The 25,133-nt window shown below is 33.8% G+C and overlaps 1 protein-coding gene across 2 annotated transcripts in view; it reads right to left on the reverse strand.

Annotated features, from left to right (window-relative positions):
- LOC148951007 (transcription factor 15-like) overlaps nucleotides 1-25,133 on the reverse strand; it is a 101,132-nt gene that overhangs the window by 19,889 nt on the left and 56,110 nt on the right. Inside the window, exon 2 of one of the 2 annotated variants that reach the window (XM_089090555.1) lies at nucleotides 3,814-3,921. In XM_089090555.1, the coding sequence (XP_088946681.1) occupies nucleotides 3,814-3,908 (95 nt within the window). In that variant the 5' untranslated portion in view covers nucleotides 3,909-3,921. Of the gene's footprint in view, nucleotides 1-3,813; nucleotides 4,041-25,133 lie in introns of those variants that run through there. The other variant, XM_089090554.1, reaches the window with a different exon arrangement.

Genomic DNA, 25,133 nt, shown 5'->3' on the forward strand with positions numbered 1-25,133 from the left:
GCCCTCCAATCTTTGAGGTCTCCCAAAAAGGACACTAGAACAAAAAAAAACAAAAAAAAAAACAACAAATAGAAACTCATCCGTGATCAGTCTTCTGGCAAAAATATAAATTCCACGTTTGGGCAGGGAGGAGATCATAACCCCCACAATAACATTTTCTGATACGCTGAATCTGAAGGTCTGATCTACATTAAGATTTATTTAGTTTTTGGGGGTGTTTCTCCTTTTTTCGAAAATAAGGCTCCCTGTTTTCAAAATCCCTTAATCCATCAAATTCCCTTTTTCTGCTGAGGCTTGGAGCCTTTGGTAGGTAGATAGTAAACGTAAAGAAATTTATATATTTGCAATCTGCAAAAAAAAACTTATTCTTATCAATTGTTATCAAAATTTAATTTTTGAGTTTCGGTTACAATTCAGCTGAGTCGCTCCTTAATTACAGTTTAATACTATGAACTGTTTGATAAAACTTATTGGGCTAACGTCCCATTTTTTAATTAATCCTGTAGCAAACCGGAGTTTTTGAAGCACGATTAATGCTATTAAAGTGTAGTATTTCTGAGTCCAGTTGAAATGTGCACCATTTTAAAAAATTCTCTTTTTTGGGAAGCTTTTGGTTCCTTTACGTGTACGTAAAGGACTGAAATACCCTTTCAGACGTCTTCTTTTCTTCGATATATTTGCTTACTTGGTTATTCAGCGTAAGCAGCAAATTTATGGCAAATCCAGTGAAGATTTTTTTTTTTAACGCTTTTTGGGTCTCATTACAAAAATGAGGTTCATCGCAAAAACATAAGTTGTTCCCACAAAAGGATTTTTGTTCTTAATTAGAAAAATTGAATTCAGAAAGCAATATATTTTCACCGTTAGTACTGTTGAGATCAGGTTAGCATCTTAAGAAACTTTCTACTTCCAGAAACTCACAAAAAATGTATTTAAAAAAAAGCGATTGCAAAAATTAAAAGATAATTTTTGTACCTGAATTTATGCGTGTTCTTTTTGCAGACAAGAAAGCTCAACTTATTCTAAAGTAAAAATATATTTCCTTATTTTTAATTGTCTTTTTATACTTAAAATTCAATTAGCATTCCCCTTTTCTGCTATAAATCAAATATTTGAATTGAACTTATTCTGAACATATTACTTTCAATATTCCTATAGTCAAATTTAAAATGATATTAAAAAAACTTCAAACTACTGTTGAAGTTCAAACCATATTGATTGACATAGCCTATTTACGGTGAAAATTACATTTTTTCTACTGAAAAGTGGATAAATCTTAATAATTTTAATAAGTTGTTGGAATTCAATAAGCAAGTCACAATTCCAACAGAAGAATAGGAATTTTCTGTGACTTTTTTGAATTAAATAAGTAAGTCACAATTCCAATAGAGAAATTGGATTTTTTTTTGACTTGTTTGAATTCGAGCCAAACATTTTGTTGGAAATCAATTTTTTTTTTTTACAATGCAGTTTTTTCACTTGAGACACGACACCAAAAGTGCCGTTTTTTAGTGCCATTTGAACTTGATGATGGTGGAATTTATATGAACGACGTAGATATGTGTAATATCTTTTATATGAGCGATGTTCTGGTCCCAACGATGTTCTGGTAGTTTGCTAGTGCCACCCTTTGAGAAATTAGCACAAAAAGTGCCATTTCAGTGCCATATGGTACTTGCAGATGGCAGAATTTATAAAAAGCACGTAGATATGATATATAGCTTTTGAATGAGCCATTAAGAATCTCTTTATGATGTTATAGTAGCCCGCTAGACCTGTTGAAAAAAAAAAAAACAAAAAAAAAAAGGGAGAAAGATCAGTGCTAACGATAAAAAAAAGTGATTTTACTTGTTTTTCAGGGAGCGAAACTGTAACTTCCCTGTACAAGGTTTTGACCATGTTGATTTCAATGGTACACTTTTCATTTTGATATGACGCCATTTTCGGGGGATGTGAGGCTTATTTTTCGAAATCAACATAAATTTCTTTTAGCAATAAGCTTTTACTCTTAAGACGAACCGAAATAGTAATTAACGTTCCTGAGTCAGTGTCAGATGGGAATTTTTTTTTCACTAGGCAGTTTTTTTTTCAAAACGCGTTTTTTAACTTTTAGTTACTATGGGCTGTGGTTCGCTCTTTACTAGGTTGCAGCTGCCGCTGCAACCATGATACCTTGCCTGGACATGCTTTAAAAAAATGAGCCTAGAAAATGACTGAAAAAACAACAGCGGATACCGATATTCCTGATACGATAAATGCGATACCAATACTCACGATACCGATCCGTGCGATATCGATACGCCCGGTACCCCATACAGCCCTTGCCCAGGGACTATGGAGGGTCATATCATCATCAAAACCACATATATTGGACCTTTGAACTATGTTAACAAAATGGCTATCTCAAAATTTTGATAAAACTAGTTGAGGGGGGGGGGCTATTTGCCCACTAATCTTTTTGATCCCTTAAAAAGGGCACTTACAAATTTAATTCCCTTTCGAGTGAGCTATTACAAACCTCTCTATGATGCTCTGGCCACCCCCTAGCCCTTCTAGAAAAAAAAAGAAAAAAAAGGGAGACGCACCAGTGCTACCCATGCAAAAAAGTTATTTTCATTGTTGTTCAAGGTGGGGGATTGTAATTATCCTACAAAAGGTCTTCGACCATGCTGATTCCAATGGTATACTTTTTATTTCGATTTGACGCCATTTTCAAGGGGTTTCGGGCTCTTTTTCGAAAACACCATAAATTTCTTTCTTCTAAGATTAACCTTTTACTTATAAGATTATACGATACAACAGGTACCATTTCTGGTTCAGTGTCAGATGGAAAATTTTTTTCACTAGACAGTTTTTTTTTTTGAAAACATGTTTTTGAACTTCTGATTACTACGGGCTGTGGTTCGCTATTTAATATGTTGCAACTGCCGCTGCAACCATGATATTTGAAACATTGTCTCAGTAATGAATGAAACTACCATTTAGAGCTGTAGAGAGATTTTCAGACGAATTATGAGCCCCCTAAAAAACTGTAATAAAAATTGCAGCAAAAGCTGCAGAATGTGAAATAATGTAAAGGAAACGCGAACCAAAGGAAATTGCGAACCAAATCTTTTTTATATATAGAATAAGCCCAAAGCCTTAAAAGGTAAATTTCAATTTTGAACTACTGGTTAAAATTAGTAGCTTGGCTTAATGTCCCTTTTGAAAAGTTTTCTTGTCAATGTTTTCCCATAAATATTTATTCTATTTCCCCCTCATGTCCTATATCCTCACCCTTTTTTACTTGGCACGAATGTGTTTTCATCTACAGTCTAGAAAACATCGCTTTCTTGCCCATTAGATCTAATGCGCCCATAAAGAGAATTACAAGATAATTCAAAACTGCACCATATTTCCTAAAATTATCAAATTTCATTTACATAGTTAGGCTAACAATACGCTCATCAAAATACCTCCCTTTTAGCGGTTTCTAGACATTTTTAGTTCTATCTTGTCTTTTTTTAGGAGATTTGATTTGTATAATGAACTTGGACATGCATCTAAAGCTAGCCTAGTCCAAAACAAAGAGATGAAATCAGGGGGAGCACATTGATAGTTTGATAACTGACGCAGACATATTTTGTAAAAATAAGAAGATCACAGAAAATTGCTGGTAGAATAGACAAAAACTGAAGAAAAATCACGGTAAAACTTGAAAACTTAAATAAAATTATGGTGTCTCATGGCCCAGCTTGACAATATCTTTTTTACAGCTTAATCAATGACATATGGTAACTCCTTATTGATGATACATCGGATGAAAATACTTACCTCATTGTTCTGTCACGCTCACGAGCATTGTTACCTCCAATCCTTGGTTTACCATCATCAATCCCTTGTAAGAACCCAATTGTGTCACCCCCCATACTTTCAAGGTCACTAGAATGAAACAAAAATTTAGAATCGTCATCAAAAACTCCGTCAAACGAAAGTTCAACTTCTTTTGTTCTCCTTTTTTTCTTCACTGGCTCTAAAGCATTGCTGAAACGACACGACATATTTTTCCAAGTTGTCTATAAACACTAATCCTAGAAATTGTGGTTGGAAATGCTGGAAAATGTGCTTTAATCTCATTGGATGATCTTAGGAAAGGTGGGTAAAACCTGAACCCGTAGAAGTGCGAAGGATGAAAATGTCTAAACGTTAACAAAATAATAAAATTAAGGTCAGTTGTGAAAATGTATCACCCACAAAACTGTCTAAGAAACACGGAGTCAGAGTTTTATTAACTAAAAAACCATTTTAATCCTAATATACATGGACTTTTAGCGCTCTATGTTCATGTAGGGAGATAATAGCTTCCTCGTGGGGTTGCACAGTTCAAATTTAGGTAGTTTTCATTCACATTAAACGAGTTTGTCATGCAAAAAAAAATTATAAGGTAACTAAAATTCACATTTTGAAGATTGAAGGTAGCAGATATAAATTCTAACAGAATCCCATTTCCTAGTGATGCCAGATCTCCTAAATATTGAAGGAGGCAATGATTTTCCTTTAGTCTTTAATGAAAATTTAAAATTTGAATTTATTAAAATCTAGAGAGGGAGAAAATTCCGATTTTCTAAATAAAGATGCAAAGAACGCCATTTTCTCAAAATATAAGAGGCAGTCACCACCTACTCCCCTTCATGAAATTGGCACCCCTGCCATCTCCTTCTTAAAAACTCACTGAGAAAAAGTTCATAAAGCCTAGCCTCCCCCTCTGTTCCCCAATTCCTGGATCCACTACTATGAATTGCATACTATTGGGCATCAATTGTATGCATACACTAGATTTTTAAACACACTTTAGTATGCAATAGAACTGCATACTATTGGGAATCGAATTTATACACGCACTAGATTTTAAACTAAATTTTTAACCAACCATCCATACAATTTGAATTAAATATCCCTTCCAAGATCTACTCAGGGCGTTAAATTTACTTTAACGTCAAATTTACTTTAATTTACTTTAACGAGTTAAACTTACTTAACGGAGGTTAAATTTACTGGTTCTATTAAGGCTTCGGCGCAAAACTCAGTTTTTGAGTGTCTTACAGGGAGCAGTTGGTTTCCAGGACGGGGAATCCCTTTCTCCTCCAGTTTACCTCCGTTTTATTTCCGCTTAAGAAGCGTATGTCTTTGGAGGGATTTTTAACATTTAAATTTTGTAATTAAACTATATTTTGTGAGTGCCTCTAAAGGGGAAAATCGCCTTACTTTTAAATTAGCACTATTTTAGAGCTGCATTTGCACTGCATGGACCAAGAATTATGTTTCTTGATCAATTTATAGATTAATTAGTGGTAGAATAATGAGAACGTTTATTAAATTTATGTTTTAATTAAATATTCATTAAATTTAGAAATTAATTCATAGAAACGAGAAAGACTAAAGGCAAAAAGGAATAGTTGAAAAGTAAATCTATCCAGGATTTAAAAACAAGCGTAGTGCTGTTTCAAAGCTTGAAAGGGTAAGTAACCAAATCGTTCATGATTAAGAAAATAGCTAAGAAGGCGGACATTGTAATACTAATCAATACTATAAAACGCAGCAAAACAGTGTATTCATCAAATAATTTATATTTCATATTAACTTCGAATATATTAGTTCTATAAGATCTAAAACTACTAATATCAAGTATTAATTAATTTGTATCCTTTTAAAAAAGAAAGGAAACACCTCCAAAAAAGTTCGATCTTGATGAAAATTAAATCAAGAAGAACAAGATTTTTTCAGAATGAAGGTTATAGCCATCAGTCTAAAAATTTGTATAGTTTATAATAAAGTAAATAAATATTTATTATAAATTATAATAAATATCTATTATAATTTATTTTATTTTTCTAAGAAAGATAGTCACGAGTATTTTTTATGTGACTAATTATTTTCTATAGTCTTTTTTAAGGGTTGATCGTACTCAGTCGGTGAATATATAATACCAAGAAGCGGCGTATTCGAAATCAAATTTGGAGTCTTTTTAAGACTTTAAATACTGAAAGAGACACCGCCACAATAAAATACCACTTTCGGTCATATTTTGCCGAAAAGCAAAATTTTTCATCCAATTAGGGCTGAAATGATGTCGTGTAGAAATACACATAGCAAAAGTACAGCTATGCGAGCTACTGCAAGGCCATAATACAGAAACTTAAAACTTGCCTATATTATATAAAATAATCTAAAAATTTCAATATAAAAAAATATCAGTAATTCAGCCTCCAATCGCAAACGACATATTGCTTAATTTACAGTTATACACTTTCTTGGTCTATCATCCCCATATATACAGTTAAAGTTCTGAGCTTCTTTAACTGTATTCGAGAAATATGGTATAACTTTTTCTGTAAGTGTTTACTCTATTTTTTTTTAGTTTCAAAGATGTACAAAAAAAAACTCAACCCATTCAAAACGCAGCCCGCAATACTTACCTTGCAAGATTCAACGTACAAAGAACTCAATTCGAAAAAATAAGTGCTGAAAAATTCAATAGGGCAAAACCTACGCAACATGCAGCAAAAAAAAAGAAAAAGAAAAAAAAACTGTCCAAATTGAGCTCAACCCAATTTTGACCTACAATGATTCAGTCCAGCGAAACCAATTCAGGAAAAACTAATCTCAAGCGAAATTAAAAAAAAACAAACTAATATCAGCCAAATTAAACTCAGCCCAAGCGAAATCTAGGCTATGGGTACACTCAAACAATGAAAATTGCAACCCAAGAAAAATATAAAACCAACAAAATTCCACCCAAATTAAAACCAGCACACGGAAAAGTTCAAACTAGAAAAATTTCAACTACTACAAAATTCAATTGTTAAAACCCAAGCAAGGAGTAGAATATTTAGGCATCGGTCTTCCCCAAAATCCTAAAATATTCATGATTTCCAAATGGTTATGCAAGTATGCTATATAGTTTTAATTTTTTGTGTTTTATGTTATCCTCCCCCCCCCCCCAACAGAAAACTTGCTTCATTGCTTGCTTCAATCTACAAATATTCAGCTCAGCAATATCCAACCTATGAAAAATCTAAAGTATTCAATATTGCATCTGGCAAAGTCAACCCATAGTGATCCAACGTGGGAGCTTTCCATGGAGGAAGTTTTCATGGGGGAAGGGACATTGCTATGAAGGGGGCGCCGGATTTCCCAGCATTATTTAAAAAAAGATCAGAAATTAAATATAACAAAAAACAAATTTAGTAAGTAAGGACCAACATCAAAACTTAAAACGAATAGAAATGATTACGTATATGATCTGTGTTCGCCCGCTAGTCAATACCTCGCTCTTTACGCCAAAGATTTTTTTAGTACTTTCATAAAAGCTATTCATTTTAATTAACGGCCTTTGTGATTAAGGGGTCATTTTTAAAGAATTGGAACATAATTCGAACTTTAGCGTAAAGAGCGAGGTATTGACTAGGTGGGAACCCCCTAATAACCGTATTCAAAATATATTAATATAGAAGTTCGTTACGTAAGTTAATTTGTAAGTTATGTATATTTATCAGAGGTAATGCTGTAGCGTTGCCTATAGTAAAGGCCATACGGCTCCAATGTTTCATTATTTATTATTATTATATTTTTTTTTTGACCCAGAGGCACTTCATATGGAAGGGGTCGTCGTAGAAACTTCAAAGGGGCTCATTCGATTGGAAATCAAGAGTTCTAGTGCCCTTTTCAATAGTCAAAAGTGATTGAAGGGCAACTAGCCCCCCCCACGCCCATCATTCTCCCAAACACATCCAATCAAAATTTTGAGATAGCCATTTTGTTCAGCGTAGTTGATTTCCCCATAGAAAATATATTTTTGAGGAGGACACTCCCCCAAAACTCTCAGAGCAAGGGTTTTAAGCTATGCCCTGGGGGCGTATAAGGTATTTATGCAAGGCGTTGTCGTAGAAACTTCAAAACAGGCTCATTTGATTGGAAATTCAAAGGGCTAGTGTCCTTTTTAATAGTCGAAAGTGATTGGAGGGCAACTAGCCCCCTCCCACGCCCATCATTTCCCCAAACACATCCAATCAAAATTTTGAGATTGCCATATTGTTCAGCGTGGTTGATTTCCAGATGGAAAATATGTTTTTGAGGAGGACTCCCCCACAACCCTCAGGGCAAGGGTTTTAAGTTATGCCCTGGAAGCATATAAGGTTTTTATAGAAGGCGTTGTCGTAAAAACTTCAAAAAAGGCTCATTCGATTGGAAATTCGAAGGGCCAATGCCCTTTTTAATAGTCGAAAGTGATTGGAACATAATTGTTCAGCGTAGTTGATTTCCAGATGGAAAATATGTTTTTGAGGAGGACTCCCCCACAACCCTCAGGGCAAGGGTTTTAAGTTATGCCCTGGAGGTATATAAGGTTTTTATAGAAGGCGTTGTCGTAAAAACTTCAAAAAAGGCTCATTCGATTGGAAATTCGAAGGGCCAATGCCATTTTTAATAGTCGAAAGTGATTGGAGATCAACTAGCCCCCCCCGCACGCCCATCATTCCCCCAAACACATCCAATCAAAATTTTGAGATAGCTAATTTGTTCAGCGTAGTTGATTTCTACATAGAAAATATGTTTTTGAGGAGGACACTCCCCAACAACCCTCTGGGCAAGGGTTTTAAGTTATGCAATGGGGGCATATAAGGTTTTTATAGAAGGCTTTGTCGTATAAACTTCAAAAAAGGCTCATTCGATTGGAAACTCAAAGGGCTACTGCCCTTTTTAATAGTCTAAAGTGATTGGAGGGCAACTAGCCTCCCCCCACGCCCATCATTCCCCCAAACACATCCAATAAAAATTTTAAGATAGCCGTTTGTCTCAGCGTTGTTGAGTTCCAAATAGAAAATATGTTTTCGAGGAGGACACTCCCCCAAAACCCTCAAGGCAAGGGTTTTAAGTTATAGAAGAGGGTTTTAAGGTTTTTATAGAAGACGTTGTAGTAGAAACTTCAAAAAAGTCTCATTCGATTGGAAATTCAAATGGCTAGTGACCTTTTTAATAGTCAAAAATGATTGGAAGGCAACTAACCCCCCTATAACGCCCATCATTTCCCCAAACACATTTAATCCAAATTTTAAGACATTCATTTTATCAAACTTAGTTTCAAGTTCTGGAAATTAGCTTTTGAGGATGACAACTCCCTCACAGCCCTCAGGGCAAGGGTTGTAATTTATGCCCTGTGGGCATATAAGGTTTTGTGTAGACAAAGTTGTCGTAGAAACTTCAAAAAGGGCTCATTTGATTAAAATTTGGAATGACTAGCTCCCTTTTTAATAGTTGAAAGTGATTCTAAGGCAACTGACGCCCCTTACACGCCCAACGTTTCCCCAAACACATCCAATCAAAATTTTGATATAGCCATTTTGTTCAACGTGATTGAAAGTTCTGGAAATTATATGTTTGAGCAGGACACTCCCCCCACAGTCTTCAGCGGCAAGGGTTATAAGTTATGCCCTTGAGGCATATATGGCTCTTATGAAAGGAATACTTATAGAAACTTCAGAGAGGTAACATTTGTTTTGAAATTGAAAGTTATAGTTCACATATTAGTCACCAAAAGATAACGGAGGGTTGCCAGCTCCCCCCCCCCCCAAAGCCTTTTTCCCAAGCGCATCCAATAAAAATTTAAGATAGCTATTTTATTGAAAATAGTTCAAAGATCATATAACAAAAATTCCGGTTGTGACACAACCCAACAGGACCCGGGAGCAGGCTTTGTCAGATATGCCCGGTGGGAATATATGGGTCTTATGGAAGGGATACTTATACTAACTTCAAAGGGGGATCATTTGATTGGACATTGAAAGTTCTAGTTCACTTTTTAAGAGTCAAAAGAGATTGGATTACAACTAGCCCCCCCTCCACGCCCTTTTTTCCTCAAGCCCATCCAATAAGAACTTTGAGATAGATTTTTGTAAATAGTTCAAAGACCTCACCCTCCCCCCTCTCACACTGTCTACGCTAAAGTTTTCTTCTTCATGCCAACTACCCCAAAGACGTTAATAAGGTAAAGTTTTGTATGGGAAGAAAATTAAAAGTCTCAAGAAATTTCGAAGGGACGTTAAGACACATCAAAGTACACTAATAAGAACTAGATAAAGAATTTTCTATCCAATTACTCCCAGAAATTCTCTCGAACTGAAAATGCTAAAATACTTAAAATAACAGCCATACTTACAATAAGGTTAAAATACATACTTTGCAATAAATCCCAAAATATTGTGGCACAAAAAAATCCGAAAATGGTCTATTCAAAACGATCCTGTTCTTTCTGCATCAACAAATGAAATACTCGCCTTCGCGTGCGACTCAAGCTCCCTCCCGATAAAGGCCTTCCACTAGCTCCACGGTCAGCTTTGATACCAGTCCGTAAAGGTGCCAGTCAGGGGGCAGTTTTATCCTCTAATTTCTTCAACAACTACATTATTGAGCCTCAAGACAGCTATCCTTCATCATGCATTCTCAGTTCCATTTACATCTCCCTAGTATGCTATTCTGATGACACGCTGAATCTCAGCCGGACACTTAACCGCCTTTCAGAAATATTCTCATGTCTGCAGTCCAATTACGAGAAAGTCTGTCTGAGATTTAACTCCCAAAAGTCGGAAGTCTTGCTTTACAATTGGAAGAATGACCCTCCTACTAATGTCTTACTAGGTGATTGCTCAGTAAAACCAGTTGATAAAATAGTATATCTAGGGTTGCCAATAGGTACCTCGTTACAGCATACCTGCTCCCTCCTGATCTCACATCTTGAACGGTGAATTTCCAGCTCCTATGCTTTGATCGTTAAATCCACTCTGAGATTTAACCGTCCACTACTGGTAAGTATTTACAACGCTACCGCTCTGCCACATATAATATATGTGACCCCTTTCTGAAAATTATTGGCAAACCGTGAAAAGTCTAAAATCCGCTCTTTATTTTTTCGTTTCGCCAAGTACCTACTAAAATTGCCACCTTGGGCAAAAAATAGTTTTCTTATTCGGCGCTATAATCCAGCGGACTCAAATCCAGCTGTTGAGACACGTATTAGCCGACAAAAAAACAAAACCAGCAATTCTAAAGCACGACTTGGCAAGTTTGCTTGTTTAATTTTTCCTCTTGTTTCTTTTTTTTTCTCCTTTCAGAAGTTTTGTCCTTGTTGCTATTTTCGAAGAAGTTGTTGTTTCTGTTGTTATTTTTGAGCATGTTATGTTTCTGTTTCCTCTTTTCGTATTATTTTGTATACTATTTGAGAAGTTGTTGCTTTTGTTGTTATTTTTTAGTATGTTTTCTTTTTGTTCCCTCTTTTCGCATTTTTGTATACTCTGTCATTGTACATTTATTGTATACGACGGGTTTTCAATATATTATTATTATTATAGCCTAACTACTGTCTTTTGAAGCTATTTTTTCGATCCATTCATAGTTGCATGAAAAAATCACGTTTGATTTATCAGAGGCATTTAATTAAGTTGTCTATAGCAAAGGCCATAAGTCTTCAATGTTTTTATTATTATTAATTTAAAAAACCTTTCATAAAAAGAAGTTTCCTGAGAAAATTTAAAATCCATATTGAATTCAGAACCAATATAAATCAATTTTCATTATAGATAAAATTCAAAAAGACCAGAAGTTACTGTTAAAGTAATTAAAATGAACTATCTTACAAAGATAAAGATAACCGGTGCAAACATAAATAAATGAATAAATCCTATATAGCTTCAATATTTTTTTATTATTTTCCCCCCAGAGGTGCTTTATATGCAAGGGTTAAAAATACCATTTTGTTAAAAATAGTTTAAAGGTTAAATAACAAAACTCTGGTGTCGACAAAACCCCCTAGGGCCCGGGGGCAGGAAGAGATTCTCGTATAAATACCGGAGAGGGCTTATTTGATTGGAAATTGGAAGTTCTAGTCCAGCTTCTAAGAGTCAAAAGTGATCTAAGAGCAGCTACCCCCCCACGCCCTTTTTCCACAAAATACATCAGATAAAAATTTTGAGGTAGCCATTTTGATAAAAAAAAAGTTCAAAGGTCAGATAACGAAAACTTCGGGGTCGACACATGCTGTACAAACATAATATTTGTAATATAATTTGTTCTATAACTAATTAATCATTAGTTATAATAATTATATATACTAATTAATCATAAGTTATACCCGGGGGGCATATATAGCTGTTTTGGAAGGAACTCTCGAATAAACTTCAGAGAGGGCTCATTTGATTGGAAATTGAAATAACTAGTTCAGTTTTTAAGAGTCAAAAGTGATCAAAGGGCAACTAGCCCCTCCCTCACGCCATTTTTCCTCAAATTAATCAGATAAGAATTTTGAGGAAGCCTTTTTATTAAAAAAAATCAAGGGTCAGATAACAAAAACTCCAGGGTCGACACATGTTGTACAAACACAATGTGTGTGATATAATTCGTTTCATAACTAATTAATCATTGGAAAAAAAAGGTTATTTAAAAACAATGAGTCAATACAAATGTAGAGCATTGACCTATGGCAATCTGTTCATGAAATATTGAAAAAGTAGTCAATGAAGAGCATTCACGTCAAACCTTATTTCATTACAAACGGATGGATAAACCCATCCAATAAAAATTTGAGGCGACCATTTTGTTAAAAATAGTTCAACCATCAGATATAAAAACTCCAGGGTCGACACAACCCCCCAGGGCCCAAAGACAGGCTTTGTAAGTTATACTCTGGGGATATATAAGGATATATATTCCTATAGAAGGGATACTCGTATAAACTTCAGAGAGGGCTCATTTGATTGAAAATAGAAAGTTCTAGTTCACTTTTAAAGAGTCAAAAGAGACCGAAGCTTAATTAGTCCCCACAAGCCCTTTTTTCCCAAACCCATCCAATGAAAATTTTGAGATAGTAATTTTGTTAAAAATAGTTCAAATATCAGATAATAAAAACTCCGAGGTTGACACAAACCCATTTTTCACTTTGATATTGTTACTTTGATACCAGATTTGATACTTTGATGAATATTTGATTTTTTTATAAAGTTTGATTTTGAAATAAGGAATTATTAAAAACTTGAAATTTTTTGCAATCAAAAACGAACAAAAATTAATTAAAAAAAAACTCCGAAAAATAAGTTTTTCAAAGAAAAGTAAAGGCCATTTTAAACTTAAGCTCAACTGATACAAATAACTTTTAAAATTCAAACACAAAACGACGAGAAATTACTATTAAAGAATAAATGAAAACCAAAACAAAAAGAAATTAAATAAACAATCATAGCAAAAACCTACAAAAAGTAATAATATAAATGAATAAATGGATCTTAAAGCGAGTAATGCTTAGATTGAATATGAAAATGAATCTTAAAACGAAAAATTTTTTTTCCTATTGAAGTATAAAGGAAACTTAAAACAAACAGAAATTAAATAAAAAATCAATGCAAACAAACATACAATAGATATTAATGTAAATTAATAAATAAATCTTAAAACGAGTGAAACTTAAATTGAATATGTAAATCAAGCTTGAAACGAGCAAAAATCACAACAAACAAGTTTGGTTATAACCTCCTTCTCTCACTGTTAAAGTCTAGAACCTACTGCGTTATTGGTGCTTTACTGAAAATTACATGGGTCTTTAACAGTCTTGGGAAGTATTACTAAAATAAAACTGAATATTTGATGCATAATGATATTAATTGTTGAAAGATCCATCATTTCTAGGATTTATCTCACTTTAATTGTATTTTTGTTTTCATTTCTTCAATAAGTGGAAAAGAAAATATTTATAATATAATTTTTTTTCAGTTACGCGCCAATGACGCAGTAGGCTTTTGGTTTTTATTTACAGGTAGGAAAAGAGGCAGAATTCAAACACTTGTTTGTAGTGAAACTATATGCGCCTTTAGCAACTTTAAAAAGAGCTAATTAATTAAAATGAATATTTGATGCATAATGATATTAATTGCTTAAAGCTCATCAGTTCAAAATGTTACTGTAAATTTAATGTTTATTTTCAATATTAAGTACAAAAGAAAATATTTGTCATAAAATTTGCTTCAGGAAAGAGCTTATTTTTCAGGAAAAACTTATTTTTCGGAAAGTTTTTTTTAATTAATTACAAATAAAAACGTTCGTAAATAAAATTAAACAACTTTCGAGGAAGCCATTTAACTAAATAAAAGTAAAATTAATATGTATATTTGTTTAATTATTCATGTACGGTGAGCCAAAATCAAAACCTGCATTAATTTATAAACGTTAAAAATTAAATTTAAAACAACTAGTTTTTTTTTTAACTGAAAGTAAGAAGCGACGTTAAAACTTAAAACGAACAGAAATGATTCCGTATATGAAAGGGGCTGTCCCATCCTCAACGCCTCACTCTTTACGCTAAAGTTAGACTCTTTCTCACAACTATATTTTTTAAAACAATTAAAAACTTTAGGGTAAAGAGCGAGGTGTTAAGTAGGGGACAGCCCCTTTCATATACGGAATAATTTCTTTTCGTTTTAAGTTTTAATGTCGCTCCTTACTTTCAGTTAAAAAAAAATTGTTCTTTTATTTAATTTCAATCATGGTTGAATCTTGGAATGAAAATTCCTCTCTATTTACTTAAGAACCTTCTAAGGAAACAAAAATGTTGTGTTACAAACTTTTTCTGTATTCAAGTCATTCAGCACTGTCCAAACTCTTCAAAGCTCAATTTACAAAGCATATAGGCCTGACTGCAAGAAGATCGTTCTAAGACGGTAAGTCAAAACATGTAAAAAACATTTTAGGTTGCAAATTCCCCTGCGGTATAGAAGAGCTGCACTTCTCAAGACAAACGGAGCGGGAATAATTCCTTTATGTGCAGGTTGGATTCGAAGTTTGCCATAGGCAAGTGCCAGCTAATGTAGTTATCTTTCTTTCAACTTTTGAGACATATTGTCCTGGAATAAGCTTTCAAAAATAAAAATTGTGAGAATCAGTTATAGGATGTCCAAGCTAATTCAGCTCATTGGTCATTAACCTTTATCAGTACTGGCACCATTATATTTTTCTATAGATAATATAAAATTCGGTGCAAAGAAGGAGGCCTCTATCCCATTGGTCTCAGAACAATCGAAAAAATTGCAATTGATTTATTTATTTAAATATTTCTACAAATAGGGATTTCCCGTTAAGGTCCGGGTAAAGATCTTCGTATTGGAACATCTCATAGAAAAGATGAAAAATCTAAAAGATTGAGCTGTATATATTTTAAAGCATCAGATCACTCTTTAGGAAAGTTTAGGCCTCCTGTTTTTAGGTCTTGGACAACTGTGATTCACTGTGTTTTTTGTCTCCTTCATGAATCACTTGAATCTACATCGTTATTGTCCATTTTGATTTACCTTTAATATACGACCTAGTGTATAAATTAAATGAGAACAATGAAATAAAATAAGAGAAACCTTTAAACAGCTTTTTTTTAGTTTGACTGCAACCACATGTCAAAGTAAGGTTAAAAAAATGTACGGTTTGTTTGTTTCCCATATTCTTGTCGCCGAGCTGGTTTTCCGACCTTTTGGGTTATCAAGAAGAAGTGAATGAGCCATATGTTAACATTTCTGGAATTAATCATATCGAGCTAAGAGTTGCATCAGGGCATATGTTCAGCAATCAATCCTTTTACTTAGAGGTCTTGTTATTCATGCACTGTTTGCTGTCATTTCCTAGTCAACAGATGGCAGGCTTTCAATTTGGCTTCTAATCTTGCAATCAATTGTAACATCCGTTGTAATAAACTAAAGCAATAATTCTTTATACTTGGTTCACATGAAATATGGGATATGTGACCGTAACGTGGTTTTTTCGAAGAATTGTGAAAATGCCAAAAATTTTGCAAAATTTTATTGCACTCATTGCGGATGCTAACATGGGATTCATGGGGGATTTTTTTCCAATTTAGTGAGAATTTGTTATTTCCCCAGGGAGTGCGAAACCCGGAATATTGCCCAGTATATTCCATACAAAAGAAGTTCTATTAGAACAGAAACTGTTCCGATACTAAGAGACATAAATTACAACCATATACACGGTCCCAAAATACTGCAAACGAAGGAGGGGCATTGACTCAAAAACTTAGCAGTGGGCACAAAAAAAATGTGTTGGAGTTTGATGTATCAAAACTATAGTTTAATTATCTTCAATTAAATCTTTAATTAGTTATACTTTAATTAATTCGATAGGTTCCTTTCCTATTAAATCAAACGACGTAGTTTAAAAATATGTATTTTGTGTGTGTGTCTTTTTTAACATTTAAACGGTTTTGCACAATTTTGCCACAAGATCCCTTCTCATTTTTTCGATCGACGGTTCATTCGTCAAAAAATGTCGTTGTAAAATGTTTCACTGTTTTGTCTTTTTATGTCATTGGACAAAGTTTAGTGTATTTTCCCCTTGTCATGGCAAACAGCGTCACTATTATTTTCCGTCACAGGGTAAAGTGTTACAGCGCGAAGTGCCATGACATGTAAGCATCATGAAGAAATTTCGCCATTTGTGTTCATGTTAATCATCTGCAAGGCCGTATCCAGGGGAGGGAATAGGGGGTTTGAACCCCCCTCCCCCAAATGTTTGTCTGACTCGCAAACAGGTAACAAAAACGGACATAAAAAAATTTTGTATGTGTTTTTTGAGTTTTCTTTTGTGTAAATCCCCCCCCCCCAAAAAAAAAATTAGTAAAACCCCCTCCAAAAATAAATCCTCGCTACGGCCTTGATCCTCTGCAATTGCATTTTTCCGTCAATGCATCTTTCTCAAACTGAAATTATTCATAAGTGTAATCTTCTACTCAGGGCAGTTAAGAGCCAGGAATATGCCCTTGGGAGAAATATATATATATATATATATATATATATATATATATATATATATATATATATATATATATATATATATATATATATATATATATATATATATATATATATATATATATATATATATATATATATATATATATATATATATATATATATATATATATATATATATATATATATATATATATATATATATATATATATATATATATATATATATATATATATATATATATATATATATATATATATATATATATATATATATATATATATATATATATATATATATATATATATATATATATATATATATATATATATATATATATATATATATATATATATATATATATATATATATATATATATATATATATATATATATATATATATATATATATATATATATATATATATATATATATATATATATATTTGATTGCACTGTTTGTAAATACATATGCATAAAATGATCCTTCGTCCGATGAAACGATGAAGAACAAAACACAATATGGAACAACTCATGTTATCTTCAAAACACCGCAAAAATTCTATATCCAATTGCAAGCTGATTATATCTTTTCAAAATTATTAATTAAAAAAACTTTCCGAAAAATCAGTTTTTCAGAGAATATATATTAATATATATCAATATAACTAGTACAAATAAGCCAACTAATTATGTTTTCCCATGCTTTTATGATTATAAAAAACTAGCGCTTTACTGAAAACACAAAAGTCAAGTATAAAAAAGAGAATTACTGATTTAAGAGTCAAAAGTGAGTATTTAGCCTGACAACACTAAACGGATCTATAAAGCTTTTCATAGTCTTACACCAGTTGTGATGTTAGTAACTTTCAGTATACAATTAAAATTAACTTAAAAACATAAGCGTAAAACTAAATATTTGTTAAAATTAATTAAAAAAAAATTTTCCGAAAAATCAGTTTTTCAAAGAAAATTAATGGCCATTTTTAAATTAACATCGGGAAATACAAATACCTGTTAAAATTAAAAAAAAAATCGAACAGAAATTACTATTAAAGAATAAATGAAACTCGAACAGAATAGGAATAAAATATAAAACCATAGCAAAAACATACAACAAGTATTAATATAAATGAATAAACAGATCTTAAAGAGAGTAATGTTTAGATTGAATATGAAAATCAAGCTTAAATCGAAAAAAGATATTTTGCTATTGAAGTATAAATGAAACTTAAAACGAACAGAAATTAAATAAACAATCAAGGCGAACAAACATAAAATAGATAATAATATAAATGAATAAATAAATTTTTAAAATGAGTGAAACTTAAATTGAATATGCAAATCAAGCTTGAAACGAATACAAATCACTACAAACAAGAGTTTGGGGGTATCGCCTCCTCTCACTGCAGAAGCCTAAAACCTACTGCGTCATTGGCGTTTTACTGAAAACTATATGAGTCTTGAAAAGTCTTTGAAAGCATAAACAAAATCAAATTGAATATTAGATATATATTAATTTTAATTGTTGAAAGATCCGTCAGTTCAAGATTTGTTTTCACTGTAGTTTCTATTTTAATTTTCAATGATTTACGAACTGGAAAAGAATAAATTTGTAACATAATTTGTTTTCAGTGAAGTGCCAATGACGCAGCAGGTTTTAGGTTTTTACAGTTAAAGAAGGGGGCAGTATCCAAATTTTGTTTGTAATGAAACTATATTTGTCTTGTACATTCTTGGAAATAACTAATAAATTAAACTGAATATTTGATGTAAAATGATATTAATTGCTGAAAGCTCACCAGTTCAAAATTTTACTGTAATTTTAATATTTATTTTCAATATTAAGTACAAAAGATAACATTTGTAATATAATTCGCTTTCAGTAAAGCGGCAATGACGCTTTACTGAACGAGCATCCCTTCCATAAGACCCATATAAGCCCTCACGTCATAACTTACAACGCCTGCCCACGGGCCCTGGGGGGTCGTGTCGACACCGGCACGACCCCCCGGTGTCGGTAATTTTTGTTATATAATTTTTTAACTATTTTTAACAAAATAGTTATCTCAAAATTTTTATCGTATACATTTGAAAATAAAGGGTTCGGGGGGAGGGGGGAGCCGATTACCCTCCAATATCTTTTGACGCTTAAAAAGTGAACTAGAACTTTCAATTTCCAATCAAATGCGCCCTCTCCGAAGTTTATACGAGCATTCCTTACATAAGAACCATATGTGCCCTCCCCAGGGCACAACTTATAACCCTTGCCCTGGAGACTGTGGGGGGAGTGTCCTGCTCAAACATATAATTTCCGGAACTTTCAACTACGTTGAACAAAATGGCTATATCAAATTTTGATTGGATGTGTTTGGGGAAATGGTGGGAGTGGAAGGAGTGTTAGTTGCCTTCCAGTCCCTTTCGACTATCAAAAAGGGAACTAGCCATTTAAATTTCCGATTGAATGAACCCTTTCTGAAGTTTCTACGACAACTCTTTCTATAAGAACATTATATGCCCACAGGGCATAACTTGCAACCCTTGCCCTGAGGGCGGTGGGGGGGGTTCTTATCCTCAAAGACCTAATTTCCTGAATTTTCAACTACGCTGAACAAAATGGCTATCTTAAAATTTTGATTGGATGTGTTTGGGGGAAAGGTGGACGTGGGCGGGGGGTTAGTTGCCCTCCAATCACTTTTTACTATTAAAAAGGGCACTAGCACTTTCAATTTCCAATCGAATGAGTCCTTTTTGAAGTTTCTATGACAAACCTTTCTATAAAAACCTTATATGCCCCCAGAGCATACTTACATCCCTTGCAATGTGGGGTGTGGGGGAGTCTCCTCCTCAAAACATAATTTCTTTCTGGAGATTAACTACACTGAACAAAATAGCTATCTCAAAATTTTCATTGGATGTGTTTGGGGAACTGGTGGGCGTGGAAGCGGTGTTAGTTGCCTTCCAATCACTTTTGACCCTTAAAAAGGGCACTTGAACTCTCAATTTCCAATGGAATTAGCCCCCTTTGAAGTTTCTACGACGACCCCTTCCATATGAAGTGCCTCTTTGAGTATCTCAGGTTCCCCACAAATGAAAAACTTTTAGGGGAACCCGTTGTCAGGAGGCCCTGATACAAACGTTGATCATAGTGGGCATGCAAATTGCCTAATCCATAGACCATTATTTAAACAGATTTTTTAAATACTTTTTTAAATGTAAAATACGGGTCAAAATAGCATTTCAAGCTTAAAAACACGCATAAGAATGGACTGCAAAAACTTAAAAAACCACAGTCATTCACATATATTTCTAGAATAAAGAAATTTGCAAGTTCTATCTAAAAGTGAACCCCTGACTTTACTTGTCTTTAGGCCTAACTTCGCAAACTGCTATCCAGATATTTAGATCCAAAAGAACACAGGTCAGGCTGCTGAAAACGAATTTTAGCAAGGACCGTTGCTCAAGCCATGCTAAACGGTGTAGCCCAAACATAAATATCCGGTTCTGTTTTTAAAAATATTCTGAAGGAGCAGGGTCGCATACAGAATTTTTTTCAGGGAAGGGAAATTATTTGTTTCGGGGTGGGGGGGGGGTTTCTAGCTTACAAAAAAACTTTTAAAAATGCATCAAAAATGTGTTTTTATTCATTTTTATTACGTTTTTGTGAGTCGAACAAACATTTTAGGCGGTGGGTCAAACCCCGCTAATCCCTCCCCTGAATATGGCCTTGTCTTTTGTTTTGTTTAAATTGAAAAAAAAAAATATTTCCACCTGTTCACATTCAATATTTTCCTATTTTTACGTTATCCAATCATATACCGAGTTTTTTCCATCACGTTTAATCCCTTAAAGAGAGTTTTGGAAAGGGTTCAGATCCTTAGTCCCTCCCCCCGTTGTTTTTGAGCATATGCTCTTAGCTTCTTCAATTTCTTCCTACAAGGCTATACAATAGGTCTCTATATAGAAACTAGATGCACAGCGGGGGGATTTTTGATGCAAATGTGGAACTAAAATATTGGAATTAAGCAGAGTATGAGTAACAAATTCAGATACGCCGATAATAGAAAAGCCCCAATCAATGCATACAAATAGGATTTTTTATTTAGGGACTGACCTTTTTACAAGGAAAATAATCCTGTAAAAAAAAAAGAAAAAAAAACATGGAAAAAGAAGTATACAACGCATAATATAAGATATTTTTGAAAAATGTAAATAGTTTGAGTATACCAAAGGGGGCCAGACTTGAGCCCCTACTCAACCCCCTCTAAATGTGAACGTACAACAAGCTGTATTTATATACCATTCCTTATAAGGACATTTGTTGTGACCAAGCCATGTCGTGTACCAAAGAAGGTATTGTCTTTTACATTTTCAGACCTTTTTTTCGGCCTTAGAATTTCTAGGCTACTCTGCTTTATGTCTCTGTTGAGTGTGGCGTTCTTTCACAAATATTAATTTTCAAAAAAACTTTTCGAGAACGAAGTTTAAAAAAAAATGTAGATAACCACATTAAAACCTATGACGAGCAGAAATTAAGTGTTATAATAATTTTAACTTAAAAAAAAAACATAAATTACTGTCAAACAATAATTGAAACTGAAAACCAATAGAAATTAAGATAAATAATCGCATAAAAGATAAAGATGCTGATTTAGGTGAATAAATATCTCCTAAAACGAGTAAAATTCAAATGAATGCTCAAGTAAAAGTTAAAGTAAACAAAATGTACTATTAATAGGAGTTTCACCACAGCCTTCCCCCCCCACCTAGCTGTAAACCTTCTAAAGCGTATTGCGTTATTTATGTTTTATTGAAAACTATATGTATTTTCAGCAGTTTGCTTTATTTTTCCAGAACATACACAAAACAAAATAAATCAAAACAATATTGAAGATGACTGGAAATGCCTAAAGAAACCAAACTGAATATTAATTTGTAACCGTATTAACTCCTGGAAATCTCAGCGATTCAAAATTTTGTTTGAAAACAGTTATTTTATTTTTAGGCCCGGACCCACTAGGCCCAGGCCTTGTGAGCCTATTGGTAAATCCAGGCCTGCATATAATGTCTTTTGATTAAGTTGAACATACCCCTCAACATACTCTGAAAGCTTCAAATTAATGCCCTCAACTGTCACAAGTAGTCGCAGTCACAGTTATAGGTAGTCACAACTACGGTCGCAAATAGTCATAGCCGCAAATAGTTGCAGGCGTAAGTGGTTGTAGTCGCAAGTAGTCAGAGTCGGAAGAAGTCGCAAGTACTTGCAGTCAGAGTTGCGAGTATTCCAAGTCAGTGGCGAAGAGTCATAGTCGCAAGTAGTCGCAGTTGAAAACGCAAGTAGTTGCAGTCGCAGACACAAGTAGTCACAGTCGCAAACAGTGTCTATTTTACTCTCGTATTGTCGCACATGCAAGTAGTTGCAGTCACAGTCAAAAGTAGGTGCAGTCACAAGTAGTCGCAGTCGCAAGTATTCGTAGTCACGGCTGCAAGAAGTCAGAGTCGCAAGTAGTCGCATTCTCAAGTAGTCATACTAGCAGCCAAAAGTAGCTACAGTCGCAACAATAGTAACTGTTGCAGCCCTGAATATTCCAAGTTAATATCTTTAGCCGTTCCCAAGGTATTGCAGATACACCCTTTTGATAACTTAGATGTGCATAGTGTCTTTTCATTTAGTTCAACATCCCCCTAAACACTTCCTGGAGTTTGGCCTTAATATCTTTAGTCTTATCGGACCCAATCAGGGCCAAACATCCCCCCACTATCAAAATTAATTCCCAAATGTATACAAAGAGCAAATTCTTGATTAAATACCCTGTCCCGGGAGATGTGTGGGGAGGGGGATCATCTCATCTCCAGAGGCATAGTCATTGGACATTTTTGCTATTTTGAAAAAAATAGCTAACTCAAATTTTGATCAGTGTTGGAGGGGCATCCCAAAAGGTGGAGAGGCGGGGGTAGATTTCTACAGATCATTTTTCAACATCTCCCACGCTTTTAAACAACTTAATACCCTCAGTCGTTTCTGAGACATTGTTGATTCAACTTTTTGATGACCAGCATTCACATCGTTTGGTTTGATTTTTTCAACATCCCCCTAAACATTCCTGAAAGTCTCACCTTAATACCCTAAGCCTTTTGGGAGGCCCAGGATTAAACATGCACATCTTTCCCAAAAATAGTCCCTGAACCTCGTATGTAAACAATGGTCAACTTATATAACTTAAAGCCATTGTCCTTGAGACTGTGGGAGTCGTGTCATTCCCGAAGGCATAGTTACTTGACCTTTAAACTATTTTGAACAAAATGAATTTTTTCAAAATTTGGATTGAACGTTTTTGGGGAGAGTACATCTAAAAGGAGCATGGGAGAGGGATGGTTGTCTTACGATCACTTTTGAACTCTAAAAAAGGGCTCCAGAACTTTTAATTTTCAATCGAATGTGACCCCACCTAAGTTTTTATGATTACCCCTTCCATGTGAAGCGGCTCGGGAAAAAAATACATTGAAGCCTTATGGCGAACAAATAATATTTCAAATGGAATAAATCCATTTATTTAGATGGTGAAAAAAACAGGTGCAAAAGTCCAGATATTTCGATCACATTTACAGCGACCATCATCAGTACTATTACTAAAATAATATAATTAAAACTAGCCTTTTATACACAAAAATAAATAACTTTTTGGGTCACTCTCAAAATAATGGGCTTCCAGATTATTCATTAGATTATTTTCAAAGAGAGTTCGCTGACAAAGTTCATTCAAAGTCTTGATGTAAGTTTCCTTTTTTTAAAATCTTGCCTAAAAGTAAAACAAATTTCCAATGAAGGTGGCAAAGCCTTCCGCGTCTTCTAATTGCAGACGAAATGTTGAGTTTATGGTTGTTCACTTGGATGGTCTCAGTTCTCCATACATGCGACGTATTTTCGACGGAATATCTTAAGCTAGATATTCTTTTCTTTGACCACACTGCCGTCCTATGACGAACAAACAAATTTTCAAATGGGGATAAATCCATTTATTTAGACGGTGAAAAAACAGGTACGAAAATACGAATTACGTCAAAAATACGTCGAATATATGGGGAATTGAGACCATCCAAGTGAATAAACATGGAAGGCTTTGCCACCTTCATTGGAAATTTGTTTTACTTTTGGGCAACATTAAAAAAAGAAACTTACATCAAGACTTTGAATGAACTTTGTCAGTGAACTCTCTTTGAACATAATCTAATGAATAATCCGGAAGTCCATCATTTTGGGAATGACCTGGAAATTTATTTATTTTTTGTGTATAAAAATACTAGTTTCAATTATATTATTTTAGTAATACTACTGATTACGGTCGCTGTGTATGACGCTGTATGACGGTCGCTATATGACGGTCGCTGAACAAAAGTGAATTGCTTGACGATCAAACGACCAAAATAAAATCCCTAGATATTTTATATCTTTCAGTCTTGGATAACTAAAAGATTTAGTCTAAAGGAGAAACCCGCCAAATTTTAAGCGAAATTGTTTTGTAGCCATGAGGAAATATTCAACTGATAAGACGGAGGTCTGTTGATTTATAAGTAAACCATGGCAATTTAAAGGGAGTAAAACATTCGCAACCATTTACCGGAAATCTGTTTATTGAAATAAACATTGAAATATATAATTATATCGTGGGCCTATTCTTATCTGAACCACATTTTTCTTAGTTTTTAAGGCAGACTCTTTTATTGCTGTTGGATTATGTCTGGATGTAACTGCGTACGAGATCTGACCTATGAATAAAACGCAATTTACAAACTGGATCTACATCTTAAATAATTTTATTTAACTTTGTGTTTTTAGCTATGATGATCATTGCATACAATTTTTTTTTTTTTTTTTTTTTTTTTTTTTTTTTTTTTTTTTTTACAATTGTCTGCTCCTTTTCTCAGGGAAAGAAATTCGTTTATGACTTCTTCAATACATCATCGGTCATCAGTAGAATGGACGAAGGGTGTATAAGCAATACTTTTAGTTACATAGGGCAGCATCTCTGCGGAGGAGGAAAAAAACGTTCATTAATTCTACCGATCGCTTGTTGTAGTTACAATGGGCAACCGCTGCGTCGGTGATAAAGAAAACGATCGTTTTTTACAATCCAATGTGTATTGCGACGTACACATTGGATTGTAAAAAACGATCGTTTTCTTTATCACCGACGCAGCGGTTGCCCATTGTAACTACAACAAGCGATCGGTAGAATTAATGAACGTTTTTTGATCACAATATCATTTGATCACCTTTAAAAAACGATCGGGAAAAATCTGATTGA

Source organism: Artemia sp. Qi Xiang Cuo, chromosome 6 (genome assembly GCF_049724085.1).
Source record: "Artemia sp. Qi Xiang Cuo chromosome 6, ASM4972408v1, whole genome shotgun sequence".
NCBI classification, from domain to species: Eukaryota; Metazoa; Arthropoda; class Branchiopoda; order Anostraca; family Artemiidae; genus Artemia; species Artemia sp. Qi Xiang Cuo.